The 26953-nt window shown below is 44.6% G+C and overlaps 1 protein-coding gene across 6 annotated transcripts in view; it reads left to right on the top strand.

Annotated features, from left to right (window-relative positions):
- The window catches only part of KCNMB2 (potassium calcium-activated channel subfamily M regulatory beta subunit 2), a 311462-nt gene that overhangs the window by 189715 nt on the left and 94794 nt on the right, over positions 1–26953 (top strand). The window contains exon 1 of one of the 6 annotated variants that reach the window (XM_083613582.1): positions 18502–19900. The exons of 4 other annotated variants lie outside the window; for them this stretch is intronic. Coding sequence is in view for 1 of the 2 variants with exons in the window: in XM_083613579.1 (XP_083469705.1) it covers positions 22203–22294 (92 nt within the window). In the remaining variant the exon portion in view is untranslated. Of the gene's footprint in view, positions 1–18501; positions 19901–21985; positions 22295–26953 lie in introns of those variants that run through there. One more of the 6 variants, XM_083613579.1, reaches the window with a different exon arrangement.

Genomic DNA, 26953 nt, shown 5'->3' with positions numbered 1-26953 from the left:
AATTTGGGGGTGTGGGAGAAATGGATCGATGTAGTACCAAACCAATCTATTCTAAGCCAACATGTCTCCTCCATCTTTACTTGTGGTTTCTACTGTTCCTCTGGTGTTGTGACTTTGAAAGTCCAAATGGACTACTGGTGGTCAAGAAGAAGAAGCTGGTGGAGGTTGGGCTGATATTCTTTCATGCATTGATAGGGAACTGACTAGCCAGTTCTTTGGCTGAGGCTGCCAAGTCTGTCTCCTGCTATTAGGAGAAGGACCCACAGCTGCTTTCCATGTGAAAGGTTCCAGGTTCGATCCCTGGCTTCTCCAGGGATATCTGGGAAAGACTCCAATCTGAAATCCTAGAAATAGTACTGAGTTAGATGGGCCAATATTCTGACACGTTATGTGGCAGCTGTTGGGAATCTGTGTACATGTAGCTACTCACACAGAGTCAGTTAAGGTTTGTTAGACAGCCAGAAGGCAATCTGAAGGAGTAAGTCTGCCTGGTGATAACAGAGACGTGGAGACAGCTCCCTGATTGGTCAAGCTCTCTCAAAGGAGTGATAATTAATGGCCTACTAACTAGAATATGTTAGTTCAGAGTTCAGAGGTTCAGAGTTCTGTGTGTCAGTGTAGGAGTTGTGAGTCGTGTCAGAGAGAGCTAGCTAAAGATCTGTGTTCTGTTCCTGTAAATAGTCCACTGTATATAATAAACACCTAACTACAAGTTCCTGGTTCTTGCTTCGTATATCCTGTCTGCAGTCAAGTCGCCAATTGCTTCCGTGGATTCTGCGCGGATTCTGCTAGGTCTGGCTAAGGTCCTGCAACTAGTCAGAAAGTTGCAAAACACCAATAGGTTTTGCCAATAGCAGCTTATGATGCTCCTGTGTTAAAATGTGGGGAAGGGCCGTAGTTCAGTAGCAGAGCACAGTGGTGTAGCATGGGTTGCCAGCACCCGGGGCCACACAGGGAGGCAGGGGAACAGAAGCACCCACGTCACCCAGGAGATTGCAGCTGCAGAGATAAGAAAAGAGTTGTTCTGTTGTCTGGAGAGGTTACTTCCTGGTTCTCAAGGAGAAGCTGTTTTTAACAAAACCCAGCAACAGAAGGGCACAGCTGTATTGAGGCAGCACCAGGTGTTGAAATTTTGCACCCCTAACTATTTTGCGCCTGGGGTAACTGCCCCTGTATACCCCCATGCTACGCCACTGGTAGAGCACATGCTTTGCATCCATTAGGCCCTGGGTTCATTCTCTAGGTCAGGCTTCCTCAACCTTGGCTCTCCAGGTGTTTTTGGCCTACAACTCCCATGATCCCTAGCTAGCAGGACCAGTGGTCAGGGATGATGGGAATTGTAGTCTCAAAACATCTGGAGGGCCAAGGTTGAGGAAGCCTGCTCTAGGTAGTGCTGCGAAATATTCCTGTCCAAAACCTTGGAGATCTGCTGGCAGTCAGTGCAGACAATACTAAGCTAGATATACCAAAAGCTCTGGCTCAGAAAGAGGCAGCTTCCTATGTTCCTGTGAATCAAACTTGCAGCTCCCTCGACCTCATAACTGGAGTTGCTGGTGGTAACATGGGAAGGATCCATATGATTCTGCCTTAATCCCTTAATGGTGTAAAGCAGCAGTCAGCTGACAGTGTGGAGGAAGCAGCTTTCCAGCAGTAACCACAACACAAAGATCACCCTTTGAATCACCCTTTGTAAGAGACATAAAAGGGGGAAGTTCAGGGAAGGCTGGAGGGTTGGTGTTGCCTGCCACTGCATGAATGCCAGAACTCACAAGCCATTGAATAGCTTCACTATATACTGTTAGTTAAATGACTATTCATGTGCTTAAAGCCCAGACTGACAGCAATGGCAAAAATTTATTGCGGATCATTCACTTAGATTTCAATAAAAGATAAGTTGCTCCTGTATATACAGAGTTGTCTCCAAAGCCATATATTATTATCTTTAAGTGGAAGGCATCTTTGATGATAGCACAATCCATTAGCTATTATAAGCAATTAATCCCTTTGGATCAACTCCTTAAAAGAACCTTTGACAAATATAAAGAAGCTTTGTAGATTTTTTAAAAATAACATTATGATATTAAGCAGAAATGCAACTGCTGGCAAGTGGAACAAAGGCTTAAAATGAGTTGGGTTTTGTTCTGCAAAGTCAAAACATAATCCAAGTGTAAAACAATCCACTGGGAAGTTAGAGAATGGCTGTGGCCTGCAGCTCAGTGGCAGAACATCTGCTTTGCATGCAGAAGGTTCCAGTTGAATTCTCGGCATCTCTAGGTAGGGATGGGAAAGACCCCTGTCTGAAATCTGGGAGGGCTGCTGCCAATCAGTGTTGGCAACTCTGAGCTCCATGGACCAGTCGTCTAACTCAGTATCAGGCAGATATCTATCCATATTCTGCAAATAAATAAAAAAATATACTAGAGACAATGCACTGAAATATTTAATTGGTTCTTTAATTGTCCTTGTGTATTTACATGTATGCACACCAGAGACTAGATACATCCATCTGCTCACCACACCCTTGCCAGGGATTTCATGTCTAGAATAGGAATGGGGAACCTGCAGCCTTCCAGATGTTGTTGGACTTCCAGCTCCTATCAACTCCAGTCAGTATGACCAATGATCAGGGAGGATGGGAGTAGCTTTTGAAGGCATCTGATTGGACACTAGGAGAACAGGATGCTGGACTAGATGGGATACTGGGCCAATCCAGCAGGCTCTGCTTATGTAACTCAACAGCACTTGAAGGACTACAGGTTCCCCAGCTAGGCAGTTTGGAGGGCGAACAGAACTCCAAAGGCTGCCAGATCTAGAAACTAATTGACCCAGGCAAAAATAAGGCTAGTGATCAGGAAGCAGGGACAGTTGAAGCACATGAAAACATCTCGCCAAGCTTTGGATTTTGGAAGATGTCTTATACCAGGTCAGGCTATTAATCCATGATCTGGCCAGTATTGTTGGGTAGTGTCTGTAATGGTTCTAGGGGTTGCTCGTGCGTAAGTTGCCACCACTCCTGGCTAGGTTGCCTGGTTGAACCCTTTCTGTCTGGACAGCCTCTCACCCATGGCTGTCTCAATCGCTGGCAGAATCCGTCAGTGGGCGTTTCTTGAACTTCTTCCAGCAAAGAAGTTCTTTGACGCCAAGTCTCCTCCTACTCTCCCTGCGCGGGAGTCTTCTGTGCAGGGAGGGTGTGGGCAGCGGAGTACCCATGCTCTCTCCGCTGGTCTCCAGCGAAGAGTCCTGGAGCCTCCTCTCCAATTCCCCCATCTGCCCCCCTTCACCATTGGTGTTACGCTGATTTCCTTCCCCAGCAGATGGGCGGGGTATAAATTATTATTATTATTATTATTATTATTATTATTATTATTATTATTATTTTAATTACACTTCACTGCATGTCTCCTTCTCCCCAACTGCCAGACACATGCCCCATTCTCGCATTCAAAATCACTCCAGGTGGACCCAATCTAACCGAAGGTGATCCGGCATTGGCCAGATATTTAGTCTGGGATCCCAAATCAGTTTGTTCTCTAGGATTCAGCCAGACCTGATGTGCAGCCCTAAAAAATAATAAGAACAAATATAATAAATAAGAATAAATGTTATGGATAGAAACCAGTTGCATCAGGCTCCTCTGGACCGATCTGCAAAATAAGTTTCCTACTCTTTCCATAAGGCTGCCTTTCCTGCAAGGCTCCTGTAATACCACCAAGGCAGGTAAAAACAAAAGTCACTTCTTATTGCTGCAGACAGCAGCAGCAGAAAGCCTCTGAGTGCTTGACTCTTGGAGACTGCCATAGCAATCCCACAGAGGAAACCTTGTCAATGGCAGCGAGTGATACCATGCCTTTGAAGGGAATACTCCTTACAATCGGGTCTGACAGACCTGTTGTTTTAGCAGAAGGTTTATCATTGTCTCTGCGGAAATTAGGTGTCCTCTACTGCACGGATTTGCAAACATGAAAAGACAAGTCTGAGTCGATTGACTGGAATCTCAATGACGCAGTGGTACAGCAGGATAACAAGGGCAGGACGTTTAATTCCTGCCAACGTTTCCAAAACCCCAAAGACACTGTTTTGACTAAGAGTGTAAAATGCAAATCGAACCGTACCTCTGATCATGAAGGCAGCTCTAGGGGAACAAAAGGGAAACAGCTCCCCACCCTATCCTCCAATGGAAGATCAGCCCCTGTATTGTTAACACAGTGTGAGGAGCGAGCATTGTGTAATATATACCTGAAGGAGCGTCTCCACCCCCATCGTTCTGCCTGGACACTGAGGTCCAGCGCCGAGGGCCTTCTGGCAGTTCCCTCACTGCGAGAAGCCAAGTTACAGGGAATCAGGCAGAGGGCCTTCTCAGTAATGGTGCCCGCTCTGTGGAATGCCCTCCCTGTTGTTGTTGTTTAGTCGTTTAGTCGTGTCCGACTCTTCGTGACCCCATGGACCAGAGCACACCAGGCACTCCTGTCTTCCACTGCCTCCCGCAGTTTGGTCAAACTCATATTAGTAGCTTCGAGAACACTGTCCAACCATCTCGTCCTCTGTCGTCCCCTTCTCCTTGTGCCCTCAATCTTTCCCGACATCAGGGTGTTTTCCAGGGAGTCTTCTCTTCTGATAAGGTGGCCAAAGTATTGGAGCCTCAGCTTCAGGATCTGTCCTTCCAGTGAGTACTCAGGGCTGATTTCCTTCAGAATAGATAGGTTTGATCTTCTTGCAGTCCATGGGACTCTCAAGAGTCTCCTCCAGCACCATAATTCAAAAGCATCAATTCTTTGGCGGTCAACGTTCTTTATGGTCCAGCTCTCACTTCCATACATCACTACTGGGAAAACCATAGCTTTAACTATACAGACCTTTGTTGGCAAGGTGATGTCTCTGCTTTTTAAGATGCTGTCTAGGTTTGTCATTGCTTTTCTCCCAAGAAGCAGGCGTCTTTTAATTTCGTGGCTGCTGTCACCATCTGCAGTGATCATGGAGCCCAAGAAAGTAAAATCTCTCACTGCCTCCATTTCTTCCCCATATATTTGCCAGGAGGTGATGGGCCCAGTGGCCATGATCTTAGTTTTTTTGATGTTGAGCTTCAGACCATATTTTGCGCTCTCCTCTTTTACCCTCTGGCCACTTAGGGCTGTCTAACTCAAAAATTACCACTAATCATGGCAGCTATGTATTGCCACCACTAACATTGGCAATATGCCTCTGAATACTAGCTGCTGGGGAGTAACAGTAGGAGACACTAACCTCAACCTTTTTGCACTCATAGCTTGCTTGTGGGCTTCCTTGGAAACATCTACTTGGCCACTGTGGGATGAGAATGTTGGACTAGATGGGCCTATGTTCTGATCTAGAACAACTGTTCCTACATTCTTAACCAACTTCCTGATAAGCATTATGGATCTTTCAGTATCAATGACATACAACAACTGCACAGGGTCCCCATCAGCAACATTGTCAACACCGCATTCGGAACCAGCCAAAGTTTCTAACGCTTTTCAAAGATCCGGTAAATGATGCATTGAGAGCAATCTATTTGATTGCACCCCATTGTTTTGTAATAATTGATTATGATCAGGGATTTATAAAGCTGCAGTGTTTATTAATGAAGGGGGACTTCTGCAAGAGAGCTTGGTGGGGTTTGTTGTTGTTTTTTCTCTGCCTAGTCCTTTCAAAACCTTTTGAAATGATGCCTACATTTTCATATCTGCCTCTGTAAGAGGCGGAAACTTCTGTGAGCAAAAAGCAATGCATTGTGCACCACTTGTTGGCAAAAAAATAAAATTAAAAAGTGGCATCAAAATGCTGGAATATTCAGAAGAAAACAAATTAAGTTAAACCAAACAGAATGGGTCTGGTCTAGCTAGAGTTCACTGAGATCGGTGGGGAAGGAGACAGGTTTTGGTCATCACTGTTTCAGTGAACACAACATACACAGTTAACTGTGTTATTGTTGGTTGTGCTATTGTGTATAGCAAGGAAGAGGGGGAATGAGAACCTGAGCTACAGGCTGCCTGTTTGATTCATCACCTTCTGATAACTCCAACCTAACCATGAAGCAACAGAAACAATCTTTGAGAGTGTTCATTATTCGGGGAAGAAATATACTGCCTCAGCTGGAGGGGGCGGAAGGATTGATGGACTTGCAGCAGTGGAGGAAACCATGATGTGCTCCCTCTTCACCAAACTGCCTGAGGACAAAAGCCGAATACTGAAAGAATGAGAGTGACTGTTCCTGTAATACTTTCAAGTAGGCTCTATTGACACAAGGCCCCGAGAAGTAGATATCACACATTCAGTGTTCTTCAGAATCCTGATTTTCTGAGTTTCCAGTGAAAATTAATTTATGAATGTGGCAAACAAAAAAGACACCCAAAATAACAGCACTGAACTTTTTTTATTAGAAACAAGTGATAGGGAGATGCATTGGGAACTGGGGGAAGAGGGAGGCAGAGAATGAGAAGGTGAGCCTCCATTCACCATTAGCTCTGGCTCTTCCCATTACTGGCTTGTGGCCCCTGAAAGATTACCCCCAAGGGAATGTGGCCCTCAACTGGAAAAAAGGTTTCCCCATCTCCACTATAGACCTATTTTCCTTTGTCAGATGTTGGGAGAGTATGCAAGTGTCATGGAGACAGCCTGGTCGATGGGCCCTCTGTGCTTGCGATTGTTGTTTGTTTTCTTACAAAGGTCACAAGCAAAAGCCTGCAAAAACTCCTAAAGGGTATTCTAAATGTTGAAGTTATTAAGCAGGCAGGTACAAATAAAAGGTCCATTGCAGCAGATGGAGGACCTGAGGCACTTGCGTGCCTGTGAAATGTTATTGGCATTTGATGCTGTGATAATTGCTTCATAATGTAAGCAATTTTGTTATGAATGTGAACATGGCAGACGATTCATTCTATAATGTATCATCTCGAGTTCAAGCTTCAGTCCTTTGACTTTTGTAATTTCCCAGAGCGAAATGAATGAAGATTGCAATACGCTTGAACTTAATTTATGCCATCACACGATGCATATTTTAGAAAGTGCGAGTTCATTAAATGGCCGAACTAAACTCTAGCAGTGTGTGTGTGTGTGTGTGTGTGTGTGTGTGTGTACAACAGACATGACTATACACACAACATTAAGGCTGCAAACCTAAACACACTTACTAGGGAGTAAATGGTACAGAAAATAACAGCAAATGCACACACACAAACACACAAACACCAGTACAAAGTAGACACTCCTGGCAGCAACCTAATCATCTCGCTGGGAAAGCTTGTTGGAAGAAGAATGTCTTCAATTGCTTCTGAAAGGTGCAGATAGCGGGAGCCTGTCATATCTTGACAGGAATGCTATTCCACAGAACAGGAACAGCCACACTGAAAGCTCAGCTCCAGGTTACTGAGCTCCATTTTGCTACAGGATGGTGAGCAGGGAATTGCTGTCGCTTGGAGCTGTATCCCTTGTGTTTAAACATCTGATTAAAAACTCACCTTTCCTCTTTCTGACAGCTCTTGCAACTTTGCCATTCCCTTTTCTTTGGGTCTCTCACCTTGCTTGAAATCTAAGCCTGAGGGCACAGCCTGCGTCTCTCACTTAGTTCTCAGATAAAGAGCCTGGTTTATATCAGTAGTCTAGAAATTACTACCAATAATAGTACCTGTCAGCAGGACTTTCCTGCGTCAGCACTGCACATTTTCAGCATACAGCCCCAGAGGATGAACTGCTATATCAGGCATGGTGAACCAGTAGCCTTCCAGATGTTGTGAAACTCCAACTCCCATCAGCACCAGCCAGCATGGCCGTTGGTCAAGGATGATGGGAGTTGTAGTCCAACACTGAGGCCACAGGTTCCCCAGCCCTGTGCTATATCATAGATGAGGGTGATACTGAAGATGCTTACATTAATGTGATCTTCAAATAGCCTCTTTTGTGAGCATCCTTTACTGCAGAGGTGGGCTTTACTGAATGACCGTGTGCATTTATTCCATGGGTGCTGTGTCTTGTCCAACAGAAGTCCTATGTTGGTAGGGAAACAATCTGTGTAGATGCTTATCCACTCATCATGGGAATGTGATCATTTCTTACGTGCAAATAGTTTCAGTTTTCATTGTTTATATGTCATTGTGCTGCGTAGAGGGGCTGAGGGTTGTGAACAATAATGTTTGCTGTACCACTGCAAGCAACAACCCCTTAATCACCACTAGACTGATTGAAAATAAGAGGCAACAGCCTGAAGTTCTGCCCCCTTCACTTGGGACAAAGGTCCCATCTGTCCAATGATTGGGCCTGCCCTTGCCTTAGCTACAGCTCAGAAGGCTGCAATCTATCTGCCCCTATTTATAGCCCAACCTGCAAATATTTTTCATGCAATCTCAGTACCACTCATGGACTCTCTTGCTGTAGCGATTATCACCCCTGTTACCTCATGGCAATTTTGCAGTACTTCAGATGCATTGATTATCACATTAAGCATGGCTTTCCTTATGGGAATGAGCTAAAAATAAGCATTGTGGGTTTTTTTTCCCCTCTCCTAAAGTGAATGGAACATTTCCCTGTATACACTACTGGCAGCTTGCGAGGGAGGCTGACTTTTCTGCAGTCATGAAACTTGCCCTTCAGGAGGTCCAATTCATAAAAAACCCACTCTTCCTTTGCCCTCACTAACTTCATTGAAAGTTTATCTCAGGATGAAGGCTAGGCAGGAGGGGAAATCTGAGGAAAGAGAAAACTGACTGTGGATTTTAATGAGCATCCAGGAAGAACCTACAGATAACAGTGGAAGTGAAGCAAAGGAACACAAGAAGCTGCCTTATACTGAATTAGACCATTGTTCCATGTAGCTCAATATTGTCTGCTCCGAATGGCAGTTGCTTCCTTAGATTTCACATGGTGAAAGTGATGCTGTTGAGACCCAGCTTATGTTAGACCCAGAAGCTGAAGACCAAAGGTGGGAAGTGGCTGTCCAAAGTTTCATATAGATGACATTGAGTGGCAAGGTCCCGACCCACCCACCCCCTTGGTAGAATAAAGACACATGACTCAAATATTTAAGGTTAATGGGCTAAAAAAGGCCACAACTTTATTGGTTACAGATGATGAGCGGTATTGGCTTAGGCATTGGATCTAACCGACTATATCTGACTCCAGCCCATCTGCAGGGAATCCAGGAAGGGTTAACCACCAGTAGGGGGAGTCCTGCTGATGCACATCAACTAGGAGCTCCCCCAGGGTCACCGGTAGGGGTCATGCCTTAGGCCCTAAGGTCATGCCATAGGCTTTGGACAGGGCCATGCCCCCCAGAATCCTTTATTGGACTACCCTTCAATATGTGGGGCAGGTGATGGCGCTGCCTCCCCTCTTCCATCTACAAACTATACCAATGCCTAACCGCCAATACCAAGAAAGTTGGGACGATTTGCTACGAGGTAGGCGAAAACCAAGTGTCTGATGCCAATTTGCCAAGTGGAAAAATTCCTACTAGGCCCCTCAATGGCAGCCAACGGAAGTCCATAGCAAGGTCAAAAGAGATGAAAACCTTAAAGGGTGGGAGGGTGGGAAAACAGGAACAGCTGGAAGCCAGAAAGAGAAAGATCTCCCAGCTGCGTCCTGCCTTTATCGAGCAGGCCACACCCCCAGACCAAGCAGATTGGTCGGCCTGGCCAGTGACGCAGCCAGGAATCCCCCAGTTGTGCAGGGCTGGCCACCCACCCCCTGCGCACGTGGGGGGGTTGTGAGAGCCCGCAACACCACCTCCTCCTTAAGGTGGAAGTGGCCTTCCCAGCACAAGCTGGAGAGGCCAGGGATGGAACATAGGACCTTTGGTGTGCAAGGCAGATGCTCTGCCATTGAGCTATGGTCCAAGCATGACCAAATGCCCCATTTTTAACTTTGAAGCAATGGGATTGTACGCCACATGGGTGACAGCTGGGATGAGCACAACCATGAGATGTATAAATAGCCACTGCCACCTTTTGCTGCTTTCCCAAAATAGCAACACTTGGCTGAGAGAAGTAGGAAGAGTGGGACGAAATTGCACATAAACTCATTTTTAAAAGAATCGCAACACTTTCTCCCCCAGGGGTGCAGGGGGAACAGAGGAAGGTTTGAATATCCTTGCTGCCCCTCCCCCATATTAATAAATCAATGTCATTGTCTGCTTGGAGCCAAATGTGAGCAATAACAGTCTTCCTTTTTGATTTTTTTTAAAAAAATGTTCTCATTTCAAAACTCAATCTGAGTTGCATTGTGATGATTATTAAAGTGTTGGGGGGTTGCATGGAGAAAGGGAGAGGGATTTGGTGGCTCTGAGAGCCAGGCTCAAAAAATGTAGACAAGCAGGACAGGGTGGTAACCATCGCCCAAAATTGATTGCCACAGATACCAGTACTCAAGGTTTGGCACATGGACTCTGTACACAGAGGTGCCAGGTAGACGCCATGACCTGTAGCCGTTCATAGATCTGTGCTCTGTAAATTGGCCTAATACAGGGGTTGCCAATCTTTTTGGCCCATTGGGCTCATTTGGAATTTTGTGCTGTGGGTGCCAGTTACAAAAAATGGCTGCTGTGGGGGGGAGGTGGCATAACACAAAACGGTGTGCCTTTGGCACACACAAACTTTCAGGTGCTTCTGGATTTAGCACTCTTTGTGTTCAGAAGACCCATTAAATGCTTCTCAGCTGGATCCATGTGTGACATCTTTCTGTTCAGCTAGATCCATGTCTGACATCTTTCACCTTTCATAAGTTGTACACCTTCGAGCCACTTCTGGGCTCATGTGCTAGGGAAAGCAATGCTGTAAGTGGGCATCAAACACATGTAAGTATTCCTGGAAGGAGGAGGAGGAGCAGGAGGAGTTTGGATTTGATATCCCACTTTATCACTACCCTAAGGAGTCTCAAAGCGGCTAACAATCTCCTTTCCCTTCCTCCCCCAAAACAAACACTCTGTGAGGTGAGTGAGGCTGAGAGACTTCAGAGAAGTGTGACTGGCCCAAGGTCACCCAGCAGCTGCATGTGGAGGAGCGGGGACGCAAACCCAGATTATGAGTCTACCACTCTTAACCAGTACACCACACTGGCTCTCATTATGGTACATAATGAGGAATACCCGTAAGAGGTTCCACCTCCTGGATGTCAAACAGTATCCATCCCTGACTCTAATCATTATATGGAGGGGAGGGAGAATTAGAGTCCCATTGCTACTTCTCAACACCTGTTCCTCATTTATGGAAACCAGCCCCAAATAAGGGCAAAAATTCTCATCAGCAGTAGGCTAAAAACTGGTAAGGAGATTCCCCTTACCCCAGGCTGATACCTGAAGTAAAGGTGAAGCATTGCACAAAAGGGCTTCCCTCTGATACTATCAATTGCAAAGCAGAGCTTCCTTCTGCTCCTGGTTCAGTACCATGGACAAGGCTCCAAAAGCAACTGGTGAAGGACAACTTTGGGAGCAAACTTTAGGAGACAATCATTTGAGAAAATAATAATGAGTTTGTGCATATGGGCATCACTGGCCAATCTTCTTCTGGGTCCTCATTTTGGGTGTCATCGTTTCCCAATCACCTCTGCCACATTAGAAATACAAGGGATAGGTATCTGAGGCAGGTGGAACCCTTGAATGGCTTCCCAAGGCTGGTTTGCCTGACTCCCATCACTGTCAGTCAGATGGCTGATGGGAGTTGTAGTACAAAACATCTGGAGGACATCTGAAGGTTGCTGCCTCTTGGTAGTGAAGACTTTCATTCCAGCACGTTTTACTGAGTTCCAGCTGATATTTATTCAGCTACTGGCTTTCTCGTTTCATTATAGCTTGTGCTAGAGTTTCACTGATATTTTGTTGTTTTTATTGCTATTCTCGTGTACCATTATTATCTGATGCCTTGAATATAGAATCATAGAATCATAGAGTTGGAAGAGACCACAAGGGCCATTGAGTCCAACCCCCTGCCAAGCAGGAAACACCATCAGAGCACTCCTGACATATGGTTGTCAAGCCTCTGCTTAAAGACCTCCAAAGAAGGAGACTCCACCACACTCTTTGGCAGCAAATTCCACTGTCGAACAGCTCTTACTGTCAGGAAGTTCTTCCTAATGTTTAGGTGGAATCTTCTTTCTTGTATTAGAAAAACATGATGCATGAACTACTATCGCTACACACTGGAAAGATCTATCAGGGGCCACCCTTCCAGCATGGTATATAGCAAGGTGTGAGAAATAGCCTTACTAGAAAAACTCACTTATAAGCTAAGAGTAGCAAGAGGACAAAAAGACACACATTTTTTATATTTTTTTATTTTTTGGCAATATGGAATGATTTTATTCAGTATATAAAATATGACTCTCACAAATTGAGTGCACACCCAGTTTTTCTAAGTATATGGCTGTTTCTCTACCCCCCCTCCCCACACACTCTCAGTACACATTGTTGTATGGGTTTGTAGTGTGAGTTTTTGTTTTTATTCTTTATTATCCTGAGAATTGTGTAATTATGTTCCTGACAGTACTCTCTTTTCCTTCCCTTGCCTCCCCCACCCCAGTTTTTATTTCTATTGTTATTTCATTGTTTATATTTGCTACATATCTCTGAATGCCATTTTGAAACAAAGTGCCTTCTTAAGATATGTAAACCTGCAAAATTATGTTTGTTTGGTTTTGGGGTCTTCTAAAAAAATTATTTTTTATCATTTTATATTCCTGCATTTTTCAAAACCTTAAAAAAAAACCAACCTATTTTCACAAAAGAAAAGCATGGGACAAATGCTGAAAAAGAATCAAGAAAAATGCATTTGATGGTGCAACCCCCATTGCCGTGCAACCACAAGAACCTAGCTTAAGACCTAGTCCACCCTTGTCTATGATGTTTGTTACAGTATGACTGCAGTTTCCTAATTTCTGCTCTAAACCTTCTATCTATGTCTATATAGATATGGAAACCAAAGGATAAGGAGCCTGATACATACGGTGGGTGGGGAGGGAGTCAGCAGTTTGCTGAGTGGGCTCAGACACCCCATAAGAACAGTACAGCATCCCGGCTGCCGGGGGACAAGTTCATTTTACATCTCTCAAGCTGCCATTTAGCATGTGCCAAAGTCTTCCTCTGCCTAACAATAAGGAAAGGTCAGTCCGATGCAGACAGGTGCAAGAGTCGTGAAGAAGGAATCTGACAATAAAGGTTAGCTAGTTAAATGTCATCACTAAAGGGAAGACAACTCAAGCTGCTGTGAACACATGAAGAAGTTGATTTATTCTGTGTCTGATGGCTTGGCCACCATTCCAGACAAGGGGTAGCCAATGTGGACCCTCCAGAGGTTTTGGGACTACAACTCCCTCTATCCCTGATCATTATCTGTACTTGAAGGGGCTAGTGAGAGTTGGGAGTCCAACAACTTCTGTCTCCCTTTGCTGAAATTGTGGAATACCCTCCTCACAGAGGTGTGTCTAGCATCTTCATGGTACATCTTCTGCCATAGATGCTGAGGATAGACCTCTTTACCCTGACCTTTGATGGTTATGGTCTTTTGTTTTGGGAGAACCATCTCTTTTGTTGAATCCATACTTCTGCACTAGCTGGAACAGATTTGCTGCTTTACTTACATGTATCACTGTATGTTGCATTCTTGTATCCCATATGGGGACCTTGTGGTGATAGGTGCATAAGAAGACTTATAAGTAAATTAATAAATAACTTACACCTGAAGGTTACCATGTTGATCAACAACAACAACAACAACAACAATAATAATAATAATAAATTTTATTTATATCCCGCCCTCCCCAGCCGAGGCCGGGCTCAGGGCGGCTAACAACAATCAAATAATCAAACAATCAAATAATCCAACATTTTAAAAAGCCTTTCATTATAAAAATTAATTAAAATCAAATTGGTGGCAACCATGCAGGTTGCCAGAGGAGGGAGTCAGGCTGCGCCCCAACCAAAGGCCTGGTGGAACAACTCTGTCTTGCAGGCCCTGTGGAAAGATGTCAGGTCCTGCAGGGCCCTAGTCTCTTGTGACAGAGCGTTCCACCAGATTGGAGCTGCAGCCAAGAAAGCCCTGGCTCTAGTTGAGGCCAGCCTAACCTCTCTGTGGCCTGGGACCTTCAGGATGTTTTTATTTGCAGACCGTAGGTTCCTCTGTGGGGCATACCAGGAGAGGCGGTCCCGTAGGTACGAGGCTCCTAGGCCGTATAGGGCTTTAAAGGTTAAAACCAGCACCTTAAACCTGATCCTGTACTCCACTGGGAGCCAGTGCAGCTGGTATAGTACCGGATGAATGTGATCTCGCAGCGAAGACCCCATAAGGAGTCTCGCCGTGGCATTCTGCACCCGCTGGAGTTTCTGGGTCAGTCTCAAGGGCAGCCCCACTTAGAGCATATCACCCTGGTGTAGACTAATTCTGCCTTGTTCTGAGTAGCAAGAATTATCCCAGGTCTCCTGCGAGGATCTCTTTGAACCCGGCCACCTAAAATTGTACCTGGAGCCTTCAGCTTTGAAAATATGTGATCTGCCACAGACCTATAACAGACTCCTGCTCTGCCTAAATCTGAGGGATTGTGGGGCTCGGAGCTCGTCTCCTCACCAGCATAAAGTTCATGATTGTGCCAGATCTAAACCACTGAGCCGTACATTCTGTGGCAAAGACCCGAGCCCCCCACCCCCACCCATGCAACATGGCTGTAGATATTAAAGATTTATAATGCTTATCATTAGTGCCACAAGCTGAAAGCATTGGCAGATTAATCTGCCAAATAATCTGCAAATTATTTGGGATTGCTCAAATAAAGATGTAATTGTAGATTAAAATCTGCACAGACACAGTTAATTGGCGGTGCTGTCAGCATCCAAGGTTATGTGACATGGGAATCTTGCTGGACCTCTTGCCACAGCAGGCAATGCAGATGTGACAGCCCTATCTAATGTGTGCCAAAGGAGATAAAAAATAAATTAAAACAGCTTTTCCTTCTGTTCTGTATCCAAAGCCAGGAAAATAGCTTCACACCATGAATTGAGCTGTTGGCCTCCTTTCTTCACAAGATTAAGGGGAGGGAGGCACCTTCATTAAAAGCTCTACAATATGTAAATTTATTTAAATCTAATAAATAGATGGGTTGTGGATTCGAGAGCTAGAATGCTGCATTAGATATGTGGTTGTCACTGCATAGAAGAGACTTGAGTTCCGGTCCCCAGTGAGCCATGTTGGGCTTTCACAGAGGGTTTTGTTCAGACGCCACTGCTCTGGTCCCAAGCCATGAAGGGCTTTCCAAGGTCAAAGCCAGCATCTTTAATGGGGTCCAGACACAGATTGGGAACCATGCTGTGCAGTTCCTGTCAGCAGTCCTGCAGCTGTGTCCTGAACAAACATAGATATGCTAATGAACTGTCTATCAGTATTTATATTAGATTGTAGCATTCCATCAAACTCTTCCAAAATTCCATCACGCTGGCCAAGAAATAGAACCTGTGGGGATATGTAAATAGTGGCTGGTGTGAACCTCATTGTGTTTATCTCAGCTTTCATCTGGGACCCAGTTGAAAGGGGGGGCACCTGGAATTACATGGGGCAGATTTAGCTCATCACACACACACACCCCATGGTTTCCTTGAGAACATGTCTTTACTCATGTATAGATACATATGTTTATCTATATCTCGTATATACTTACATGCAGGGTCCCGCTGAACTTTCACAGGCAAATATTTTCATCATGAAAGGGGGTCTTTTGGAGGACTTGAAACAGCCCCTGAAAGAAGACTCCAAAGCTTACCTTTTTGGTATGCATTTGCTCACTGTTTGCAAGCCCCGCCCATTGGTGCCATTTTGTGTCTTCCTCTTCACAAAGTGATCCCAGCCAATTGGGGATCACATTGTCATTCTGATGGCATTACAGTGCCAACCATCCAATCAAATCTGGCATTGTGACTTGGTCACGTTGAGGGCAGCTGCAGCCAAGTCAGAGTGAGGTCAATGCTTCCTATATTGCACTACCCTCGTTCTGCACGGAGGTGGGGAAGAAAGGTGAATGTGGCTGCCATTCTAGCCTCTGTCACCACCTGTGTGCCTAGGTACCCCACACAACAAATTAGGGAAGGTAAAGGAGTGGCTAGTGTGGCTACTTCATCTTAGGTAATATGGTTGAAACATCAGCCCTCTTCACAGCTTACTCCTTATATTTAAAAGTGAGGAGTGATTTTCATTGCCCATGAACAAGTTAGATGGGTGCATTTCAGCTTTGTTCTGCTTATACATGGCCCACAAGATATATAAAGACAGGGTGTAATTTGAAATAGTGCATGTAAATAAGGCTGCAACCTTCAACACACTCCCTAGGGGGCCAGCCTCACTGAATGCAATAGGATTCACTACTGAGTAAATGCACAAAGGATCACACTGTAAATAAACCAGGGGCACAGAATGTTGTTGGACTACAACTTCCATCAGCTCCAGCAACAAGTCCAATGGTCAGGGATGATGGGTATGATAGTCCAGAAACATCTGGAAGGCCACATATGCCATACTCAAAATAAATAAATGAGAAGCTGTCACTCATTCCTATTGGAACAAGTAGAAGTTAGCATTCAGATGGTGGGTGCAGTTGCCTATCACTACCCCAGCTGAGCTATGACTGACAGAGACGCTGGCATGTTCATCCAGTCACTTCAATTCTTTCCTAAATTATCTTATACTTTTACTTTCCCCCATGTCTCTCCTTAGGAACACAGGAATGTAGGAATCTGATTTATACTAAGTCAGACCATTGGCACATCCAGCTCAGTATTGTTTTTACTAGATAGATAGATAGATAGATAGATAGATAGATAGATAGATATGATAGATAGATACATGATAGATGATAGATGATAGATAGATAGATGATAGATGATAGATAGATAGATATAGATAGATAGATGATAGATAGATGATAGATAGATAGATAGATAGATAGATAGATATAGATAGAGATAGATAGATGATAGATGATAGATATAGATAGATAGATAGATAGATAGATAGATGATAGATGATAGATGATAGATGATAGATGATAGATGATAGATAGATAGATAGATAGATAGATATAGATAGATAAATGATAGATAGATATAGATAGATAGATAGATGATAGATGATAGATAGATGATAGATGATAGATGATAGATGATAGATGATAGATGATAGATGATAGATATAGATAGATAGATAGATAGATAGATAGATATAGATAGATAAATGATAGATAGATATAGATAGATAGATAGATGATAGATGATAGATAGATGATAGATGATAGATGATAGATGATAGATGATAGATGATAGATGATATAGATGATAGATGATAGATGATAGATAGATAGATAGATGATAGATAGATAGATAGATAGATAGATAGATGATATAGATAGATAGATGATAGATAGATAGCTGTAGATGATACACCCTACACTCATTTTCATAAATGGATGCATAACTTTGTTGTTGTTCCAACATATTGGGGGGTGTATGCTTTGCAGGGGGGGTTCATTCCCTCTCTCTCTCTCTCTCTCTCTCTCATCTTATTTTTGCATTGTGCTCCAAAAGGGATGCTCTTCTTGTTTTCTTAAGTGACACTTGCAGCAAAAGGCATGGGGGGAGGAGCAGCCTTTAAAAATAAATGTTTCCAGTAAATAAATTAATGAAACTCCATTAAATTGTTTTTGGAACCCCTATCCCCTTAAAAATAAAACCCAGGAGCCATGTTCAGGAGTAAGGAGAGGGTGGGAGAGAGGGAAGGGCCTTTGGGCTATGGGATGTATGCGCAGCTAGTAAACTGATATAGTGTGGAGAAGTTCAGAGCATTCCGCTTCTCTCTTCCTAATGACAATGCCACACTGCCTCACCTTCCCTCTCCTGCACAGCTCTTAAAGGTACAGGAATGTCACCAAGACTATATCTGCATTCTCTCTCTCTCTCTCTCTCTCTCTCTCCTAAAAGCATGGATTGCAGGTGCCATGGCCTACTTGAAACCAGAGAGTTGTTAACCTCACTTTGAACCAGCTTTTATATGACAACATGTCTTCTCCCAGGCAATGTCAGCCTTTAACAAAAGCAAGCTTGCAGCCTGGAGGAAAACATTGAAGAGGCTGTGATTAGGCACACAAAGAGAGGGGTCAGCTGGTGCGCTAATTTGCCCAGGAAGCGGGTTACTAAGCAGCACCTCCTAACCCAGTTGTTATTCCCCGGGGACGCCGCCATCCACTCCAACCTTTGCAGCCTGCTGTCTGTCTTGCTCAAGACCCAAATCAAAATGTCTCGCTACTACAGACGGTGAAACAGCACCGCCCTTTCTCATCTTATAGCAAAATGGCAAGCAGAGGGCCCAAATACAGTAGCATTTGATAACAGTAAGTTGGTAGTTCATCTCCCCTCCCCACACAGTTCCCCCCCTCCAAAAAAAACCATGTAGGCTTTCCCAACCAAATTACAGATCAGGAAATGGGTGTTTCCCTGACTCACCCTTCTCCACGCAATGAATTTACACAGCCAACAGGCATGCTGGATCTCTAGGTAAAATGTACCTAGGCTACAATCATTCTTCATTCTCACTGTATTTTATCTTTAAATCGGGCCCGGTGTGTGTGTGTGTGTGTGTGTGTGTGTGTGTGTGTGGAATCATTGGAGAGGAACCGTTAGTTACCAAGGAGACTCCTAGATGAATCAGAGAGACTGGCTGGTATCTTCTTTAATTCACGAGACCATAACATTTTAAACGAGAGGAGGAAATACGATGCCAAGTCTGAGAGAGACGAGTTTCCCCTCCCACCATCAGCACCAAGGATAGCTCCTCTCGCTTGTCTTGCCATGAGAAGGCGTTAGCTGGCGGAATCGAGGAACAGATTACGGCGGAGTGAAGGGGGATTTCTCCGGGTCGCTGTTTGGTTCGGGGAGAGAACAAAAGACAGGAGACCATTCAGGGGCAAAGTGGTCCTTATGGAGCTGGCAGGAGAAACAGCTGAAAAGCCACGTTTCCCACCCAGGAGGGAAGACCAAGGCAGAGTGTCCGGGGAGCCCCAGAGATGCGTTGGTCTCGTCGTCGTTCTGCACCCTCGGCGCTCCTGCGAATAAAGACCCTGCCCTTTCTTCGTGCACTTTTCCACGGCTGGAGGGAGAATGGCGCTACCGGGTTCCTTTAAAATCCTGAGAAAAGACCCTCATGTGTATTCAGCATCGGGAGTTCTCGCCAGCCTTTCGGAAGGTGCCGGCCGCCGCTGCTTGAAATCCTGGCAGTGAAACGCTCCTCTCGGTGCCTGACACAGTTTCACCAACTGGCAGGTGAAGTGACAAGTTTGGCAAGGGACAGAGGGACTTGGCTTCACCACAACACCAGCCCCGACATCCCTTGCCTGCCAGAGGGGGTTCCCATCATGTCTATGAAGCGTGTGAAGGGCTCGGGCAGTAGGAGAGATGTAAACACAGCAGGGTGGCGTTTTCAGAAATGTTGCAATAGACTGGGAGCCCCGTCAAACAAAGTTTGGCTGAAAGAAGCTTGGCTTTTATAGACCTTTTTCAGCATCGAGAGTTTCTCTCCCCCACCCCCACCCCCTTACAAATGGATTGGCGTAGCTCCTTTCAAGAACAATCTTGAACTTTATTTTATTTTATTTTTTCCCTCCCTTGCTTTGCCGTTCTCCCCACCCACCCGCTTTCCCGGTTGAGAAACAAATTGTTCAAGGAAGCATCATCGGAATGTTGAGAAAAGCACAAAATCATTCTAACCGCTAGAACTGAAGGCTCAGGGAAGGATCCCACATGGAAATCGCTTGGTTTCTCGGCAAAGGTGACAACTACAAAAGTATGTAGATTGAAGGGAGGAAAATCACTGTGTGTGTCAGAGTCAATTGAAATCTCCATATTTGGAACAGCTGGACCACCGTTGCTAAGGTAACGTTATCAATTAAAGATTTCTTAATACATCAGGGCACAGTGAAATGTATCAGTGTGTGTATTTTGTGTGTATGTGCATACATATATATATGATAAATTGAATGCCTTCTAGGAATGGGATGTTATTCAACAATACTGACCTCCCATTATTAGGCGTGTTTTACAATGTAGATTTCTAGGATGGGAAGATCTGGTAGGAAAGGCAACTAGAGTGTTAGTTAAGGATTCAAATCAAGGACCTTTTTTCAAGGCAACTATTTTGAAGTGCTTTTGTGACATGTATAATACTCCCTGAAATGAGCTGCCTGTAGCATTTATGATCTGAAACGAAAGGCTAACCAGATTAGAAGGAATAATGTTTCCGTGATGGGCATTGTGAGGCTTATTGCTGGTAGAATAAAGTAGTCTGGTTTTTATCATCTTGGTCTGCAAATTTGGGTAAGAGGAAGGTTGGAATTGGTGATAGTTAAAAACAGCATTAGAGTGTTGAAAATCCATGAGGAAAATGTGAAACCTTTACTGCACACCAAGGGAAAGCACAAAAAAATTCCTAGCAGTAGCCGAAAGCTGATCACTAATTCCCTGTTGTTTTCTTTTCTTTTAAATGATATATTATACCTGCTTTTAGAGAAAGAATGCAAGTTCAGTCTATGACATTACAGTTCACCATCTAAGGCATTTCTTATTTGCCTTCTGGCTAAGGGGACATGAACTTAGAATATACTGGCAAATATGTCTGGTCTCCCGAGTTTGACAATATCCTAAGTTTTTGCTGCCAGACTTTTTCAAAGACTTGCTTGTTTTCTTTTCACTTGATGACAGTGTGTTTCAAATATATACTTACCAGCACTTAACTCTCATGTAGGGTCAGCAGTGCTTTGATGTGATAAGCAACATCCCACCCTAAGCAGGTTTACTCAGAAGTAATTTCCCTTGAATTCAGTGGCACTCGCAGCCTAATCCAACGCATGCTTGGAAGTGAGTCACTTATTCCCTTGTGAGCAAGGTTGGGGTTGTAGGCTATCTTTGAGTAGCATGCAATTTCTCCTGGCTAGCAAAAGTTAATTTAATGCTTGCTCCGAACCCCCCTGCCCTGGAGACTGGTTGTGTGGTGCACAGGCATCAACAAGAAATGTCACCAATTTCACTGTGTCTTAGCTGTGACTTTCTTTCTTTTTTTGCCATGTGAGGATATTGAAACATTTCAGGGGTGAGTGGTTTATTTGACATGGAAAATCAACTGAAGTACGGAATACTTTTGTGTTTTGCCCCAAGGTCATCTAGAAAGGCAGAGAAGTTGGTTTCAGGTGAAGCCTTGGCCTCTAGCTCAGAGCGAAAGATTGAGAGGCCCACTAAACTCATTTCGTCTTCTGACCTTTGCCAAGTTTACAGCAGTCTAAAAGCGGCAGTGGAAGTTAGGGAAAGTTGAGCACCGAGAAGCCAAATGCTTAGACTATGTTGTACATGCGCCTGAGTTAATGAGAATTGAGTATGAGTACTAATACAAGAGAAACCAGTTGCCCGTTTAACAAACTTCTAAGGTGGGGGGAAAACTCTGTTTACAGGTTTTGTTTATCCTTCACTGTACCTCAACCTATCATTTCTGTCTACTTCAGGCATCTGACAAAGTTGTTTGTTGCCTACAAATTCCACACCAAAACAAGTTGGTTAGCTTTTGTGGTTAGTCATGAAGCATCTTTTGTTTGATATACTGATTCTGAAAATTTCTCTCCTTTCAGCCTGATCTATAAAGTGTGGCATCACATTTGTGTTTGTTACAGAAAACAAATGTTCAGATTTCCTCCCCGCCCCCTTTAATATATATTCTGAACTTAGGGGAGATGGACTCCTTTCTCTGCATTTTTCCCTCCACTAACTTTGGTGTCAGTATAGAAACTTCCTTAACTCCCCGTCCCCAATGAGCCCCCTGGTCTGAAAGACGATATGCACTGCTGTCTCTGCTATGCACGACAACAGCTATGGCAGGGGGGTCTCTTGGGATTGATCTGGCATGTTAAACTGCTGGGTTTGGATGGTTTTGCTTGGCAACTGACCCAATGTGAAAATCTTCTGAAGACCAATCAAGAGGCAAGGTCATCCTGTGAGCCATGCAGTTGCTGCATGCTGCGCTGCCTAGCTGAAGACTGGCACGTGGGTCCGGGTTCACTCATTTGAGAGGCAGCATTAACAGCTTCTAGAGTGGAGGAGAGAGCATGCCCATTTGGGAACTGGCTTTCCTGGGTGATACGGGTGGTCCTTCAATGGACTCTGGTGGGAACCCATTCCCAGCCTTGCTCCGATGCCAGAACATATTCCACTCAAGAAAGGCGCAACCAAGGAAAGGGGGAGATCACCAAGAAGACCCAACTTGCCTGGCCCTTCCAAACACTGGTAAATATCTCTCTCTCTCCCTCCCCTGCTTCCTCCCTCTTTCTATCCCTTGAGCCTATGCTAGCTTTTAAAAATATCTCCCTAAAATTGGACATCCCTCTTCAGGACCATTGAGAGCCTCTACGCTGCTCCACGGGAGAGTGCACATTTTCACAAATGATGCTAAGAAGCTTTTGCACGGGGAAGTTTTACGTTGACTATAAATTCTAACCAAATCTAGGTTCTACGCCAAAGTCTGGAAGATAGGAAAGGTTGTGCCAATACCAACTGAAGCATCGTTTGTAAAAATGGCCTGCGCACTACGTCTTTGTGCAGCTCCTTTTTTTTTCAGATTGATGTGTTGTCTTGATAGTCTAGGTAAAATGGTGGTGGTGTGAATGGTGTGAATATTTTTGGAATAATGAAGAATTTTCCAGTGAGGGACACTTGAGTCTTGAGATGGCGGAGAAAGCAGAGAATGGAATGCGGGTTTTCCTGTTTCACCAATTTTGGCATAATTTGCCCACCTGAGTGGCTGTGATGATAGAGTGATGAATGGCAGAGAAGTATATAGTGAATTTCAGGCAGGTACGTAGGGAGTGCTAATGTTTATGGTAATTGCTCAGAGGAACAGAGTACTTATATTTTAACATGAACCATTACTCAAGCTTGTCTATATGTTATTGAAATTGGACTGTTGCCTCTAAACCTAGAAGCATTGTGCTGGATTGGGACTTGTGATGAAGGAATGTCATTCTTCATGTGTTCAAGTGTGCTCTCTTCTCTGTTAATATATCCCAGGGCTGAGTCCTGGAACTGAAAACAAGGTCTGGAGCTGACCTTTAATAACCTTCCATTCAAATTAAGTGTTGATTGAAGTAAGAAAAAACATTAGATCATTGGCATCAATTGATAGAGCTTGTCCTTCCGTTATAGTTCTACTTCTGGAGAAATACCATTCTGCAAGTACCTAGTTTTGTATGTAGTACACCACATGTACAATGTGGTGTAATTGGATTGGGCTAGGGATATCTGGGTTTAAATCATCATGGAGATGGTGAGAGGTCACATAGGAGAAGAAGAAGAGTCAAAAGTTTACAGCTGATATTATGCATCCATTGAAACTGCTTAGGTCAGAAGTCAGGGAACACAAAGGTTCTGCTTAAGATGTTTGATCATTTCACAGGTGCAAGTCATCGCTTGAAGTTGTAATCACCAAGCGTTGAGCATGCAACTATGTGAACTTGCCCTCTATCCCTCCGTTCAAAGGATTTAGTTTCTCACAGTCCATTGTTTTGATGGCATCTCCAACCTATTTTATGGAGCAATGCAAGGGTCTCCCTGGGTAAGATGTTTGTACCAGACTTTGCAAGCCACATAGCAAAAACTCATTTAACATATCACCGAAATGACTGAGCTATGAATCAGAAAATCCTGGATTCATATCTTGCTTCTGTCCTGAACTTACTAGAAAGTCTTAGGATGTCACTATCTATCAACCTCTGCTCTCTCACGTCATCTACCCACATAGGGGATATAAATGTACACTTAGAGGCAAAGGTTTACTTTGTGTTGTGAGGGTAAGAGTATAGAAGAAGAGTTTGGATTTGATATCCTGCTTTATCACTACCCGAAGGAGTCTCAAAGCGACTAACATTCTCATAGAATCATAGAATCATAGAGTTGGAAAAGACCACAAGGGCCATCGAGTCCAACCCCCTGCCAAGCAGGAAACACCATCAGAGCACTCCTGACATATGGTTGTCAAGCCTCTGCTTAAAGACCTCCAAAGATGGAGACTCCAGCACCCTCCTTGGCAGCAAATTCCACTGTCGAACAGCTCTTACTGTCAGGAAGTTCTTCCTAATGTTTAGGTAGAATCTTCTTTCTTGTAGTTTGGATCCATTGCTCCTTTCCCTTCCTCCCCCACAACAAACACTCTGTGAGGTGAGTGGGGCTGAGAGACTTCAGAGAAGTGTGACTAGCCCAAGGTCACCCAGCAGCTGCATGTGGAGGAACAGAGATGCAAACCCAGTTCCCCAGATTACGAATCTACCACTCTTAACCACTACACCACACTGGCTCAGTAGTAGAGCATCTGCTTGGCATGCAAAAGTCCTCAGGTTCAATCCTCAGCATGTCCAGGTAGGTCTGTCTGGGAATATCTTCTGCCTGGAACCCTAAAGTGATGCTGCCAGGCAGCATAGAAAATTCTGAGCTAGATAGACCAATGGTTTGATCGAGTATAAGGCAGCTTCCCATAGTGTGTGAAATGACTCTTGGAAAACTTCCCCTGTGCTCCCCATTCAGTGACAAGTTGGTAGCACCCCGCAAAAGTCCAGCACTGCAATCCACTAATTCATTTCTTGTAGGAATAAAAACTCTTGAGATATGCACAGTTCTTCCCACCCATATTGGTTGCAGGATTCCCTGTGTTACTGTCGGTCCTCAACCACAAGTTACATGCAAGGATGCAGGCATGTGTAGTATGCCTGTCTACTCAGCCAGCAAACGTAATGAGATCTTTTGCTCAGAGTCATGGTGTACCATGGAGAGATTACATTATACACTAGTTTGTGGAATAATTAGTACTCAGTCAACATAACAGAGCTTTGAATCAAAGAAGGTACAGTATTATTGCAAAGCCAAAACATTGATTAATATGCGGATTGTTACAGAATTTTAAAAGGTTGGTTAAGCAACCAGAATTCAAATCAGACCAGCAGCACAGTTACAGCTAAGACAGTGCAAAGTCGGAAGGCTCACCTACCAAATATGGAGAAAAGGGGGAATTGAGAAACACCAGGCAAACAGAGTCTAATTGGTATAAGGGCGGGGATTAGATAAATAAGTGCCACTAGCAACAGCAGGGCTAAGCTTGGGAACTGGAAAGAGGGGAAAGAGTCGAGATTTTTGAAAAGGAGAGGGAATACCACCTCCCCTGGGCCAGATAGAAGGAGGTGGGAAGCTGAGCCTGGAATCTGTTCTTGGCATAAGACTAACAAGGGTTCCTGAGGTCAGTTGCAGGCGGGATCTGGGATGAGCTGAGCCCTGCAGCTGCATTGTGTAGCTTCCTTGTGGGGCTGGTATGCAGCAATGCACTACCTGGGATCCTAACTAACCCATGTGTAAAACAGCAAACATAGAGAAGGGAAGGGAGACCTAGGAATCAGGGATGGAAGGGAGCCATGCTGTCTCATCAAAGGGGGTTGGAGCAGTATGAGTGTCCCATGCGATGGACCCTACAAGAGAACACCCAGGGCATGTTCATCCTGGCTCAGCCAGCTAATCTGTGGACATAGCAGAGAGAGGTGGAAGTTAGGCTGGATCCTCATTCAGCTCCATCGTATGGCCTGGAAACCCAGCAAGGACATTTAAAGGCTTGCTTTCCCACTGCCAGGCTTAGGGGGAGCAGCTGCAGCAGCGCTGCTGCTGAATGGAGTACAGATCAGGTGTAACTTTATTGTGGCTTAACAACACCGGCTCTCTTTGTGCTGGCATCTTGTGTGTAGGATGGCTCCCCAAGCCATCCTAAGAGATCTCAAAGCTCTTTACCCACAGGGTCCAGGAGAACTAAAACACACAGTAAAGTTCAATACACGCATGCAAGTACTTATAAGTGTCAACCAGTAAAACACTCAAAAGAAAAGCAAGAGACTCAAAACAAAATTACTGAGGTTGAAAATGTTAAGCGGTATAGTCTAGTGGTCAGCAGTGGGATAATGCTAGGGCAAAAAAAAAAGATACATTTCCAAGAAGCATCTAAAAAGCACACTACATTGGGGTAGTCAGTGTGACACCCTCGAGATGTTGTTGGACTACAACTCCCATCAACCCCAGCCAGCATGGATGGTGGTCAAGAATGTTGAGAGTCATAGTCCAACAACATCTAGACTAGAGGGCGTCGCATTAGCTATGCCTGCACTATGGACTGTGCCTTCTGAATGGCAGGAGGGCGTGTGTTACGGAGGACAGGCAGTGGTGAACCTACAAGCTTGAACCATCATGAGGGCACCTTCGCAAGCAGCAACGAGGTCTGGCTAACCACTGTGATCTTCTTCAGTGGGGTTCTTCCACGACAGATCACCACACCTTTACAATGTCTGTGCTACCGATTCTCAAACTTTGGGATTGTCAAAATATTTGCAATCTTGAGGAGACACCTCAGAGGGCCTCTGAGGGTGTTTGCAGGGTCCAGGTTAGTTCATGTGGGGAGAGGCCGTCTTTGAGCTATTGTGGTCCTGGGCTATTTAAGCCCTAATGGGTCAAAACCAGCACTTTGAATCAGGTCAATATGCTCAAACCAGCTTGCCCCCAGGGAACAACCTAATTCCAAATTCTCACCAGTTTACAGACATTCTTCAGAGGCAGCCCTACATATAATGCATTGCAATAATCTAGCCTAGATGTTACCAGAGCATAGACAACAGTAGTTAAGCTACCCATGTCCAGCTGTCCAGCCTCCTGCCAAAGCTGATGGAAGGCCACTCCATGCCACAGAGGCCACCTGAATCTCTTAAGGAGAAGCTGGTTCACTGCCTCAAGTGCCTTAGGGAAGGAGAAGAGAATCATGTAGATATTTTTTAAAAGTATACTGGCATAGTGTGAGTCTCACTTATGCGACTTTCCCCCTTTTGCTCCCGACTGGAATGGTCTCTGTCTGTCTCTGTCTATCTCCAG

This window comes from Podarcis filfolensis, assembly GCF_964270895.1.
Source record: "Podarcis filfolensis genome assembly, chromosome: 5".
Lineage (NCBI taxonomy): Eukaryota > Metazoa > Chordata > Lepidosauria > Squamata > Lacertidae > Podarcis > Podarcis filfolensis.
The sequence above is the reverse complement of the archived record's forward strand: the minus strand, read 5'-3'. Positions and strand labels throughout refer to the sequence as shown.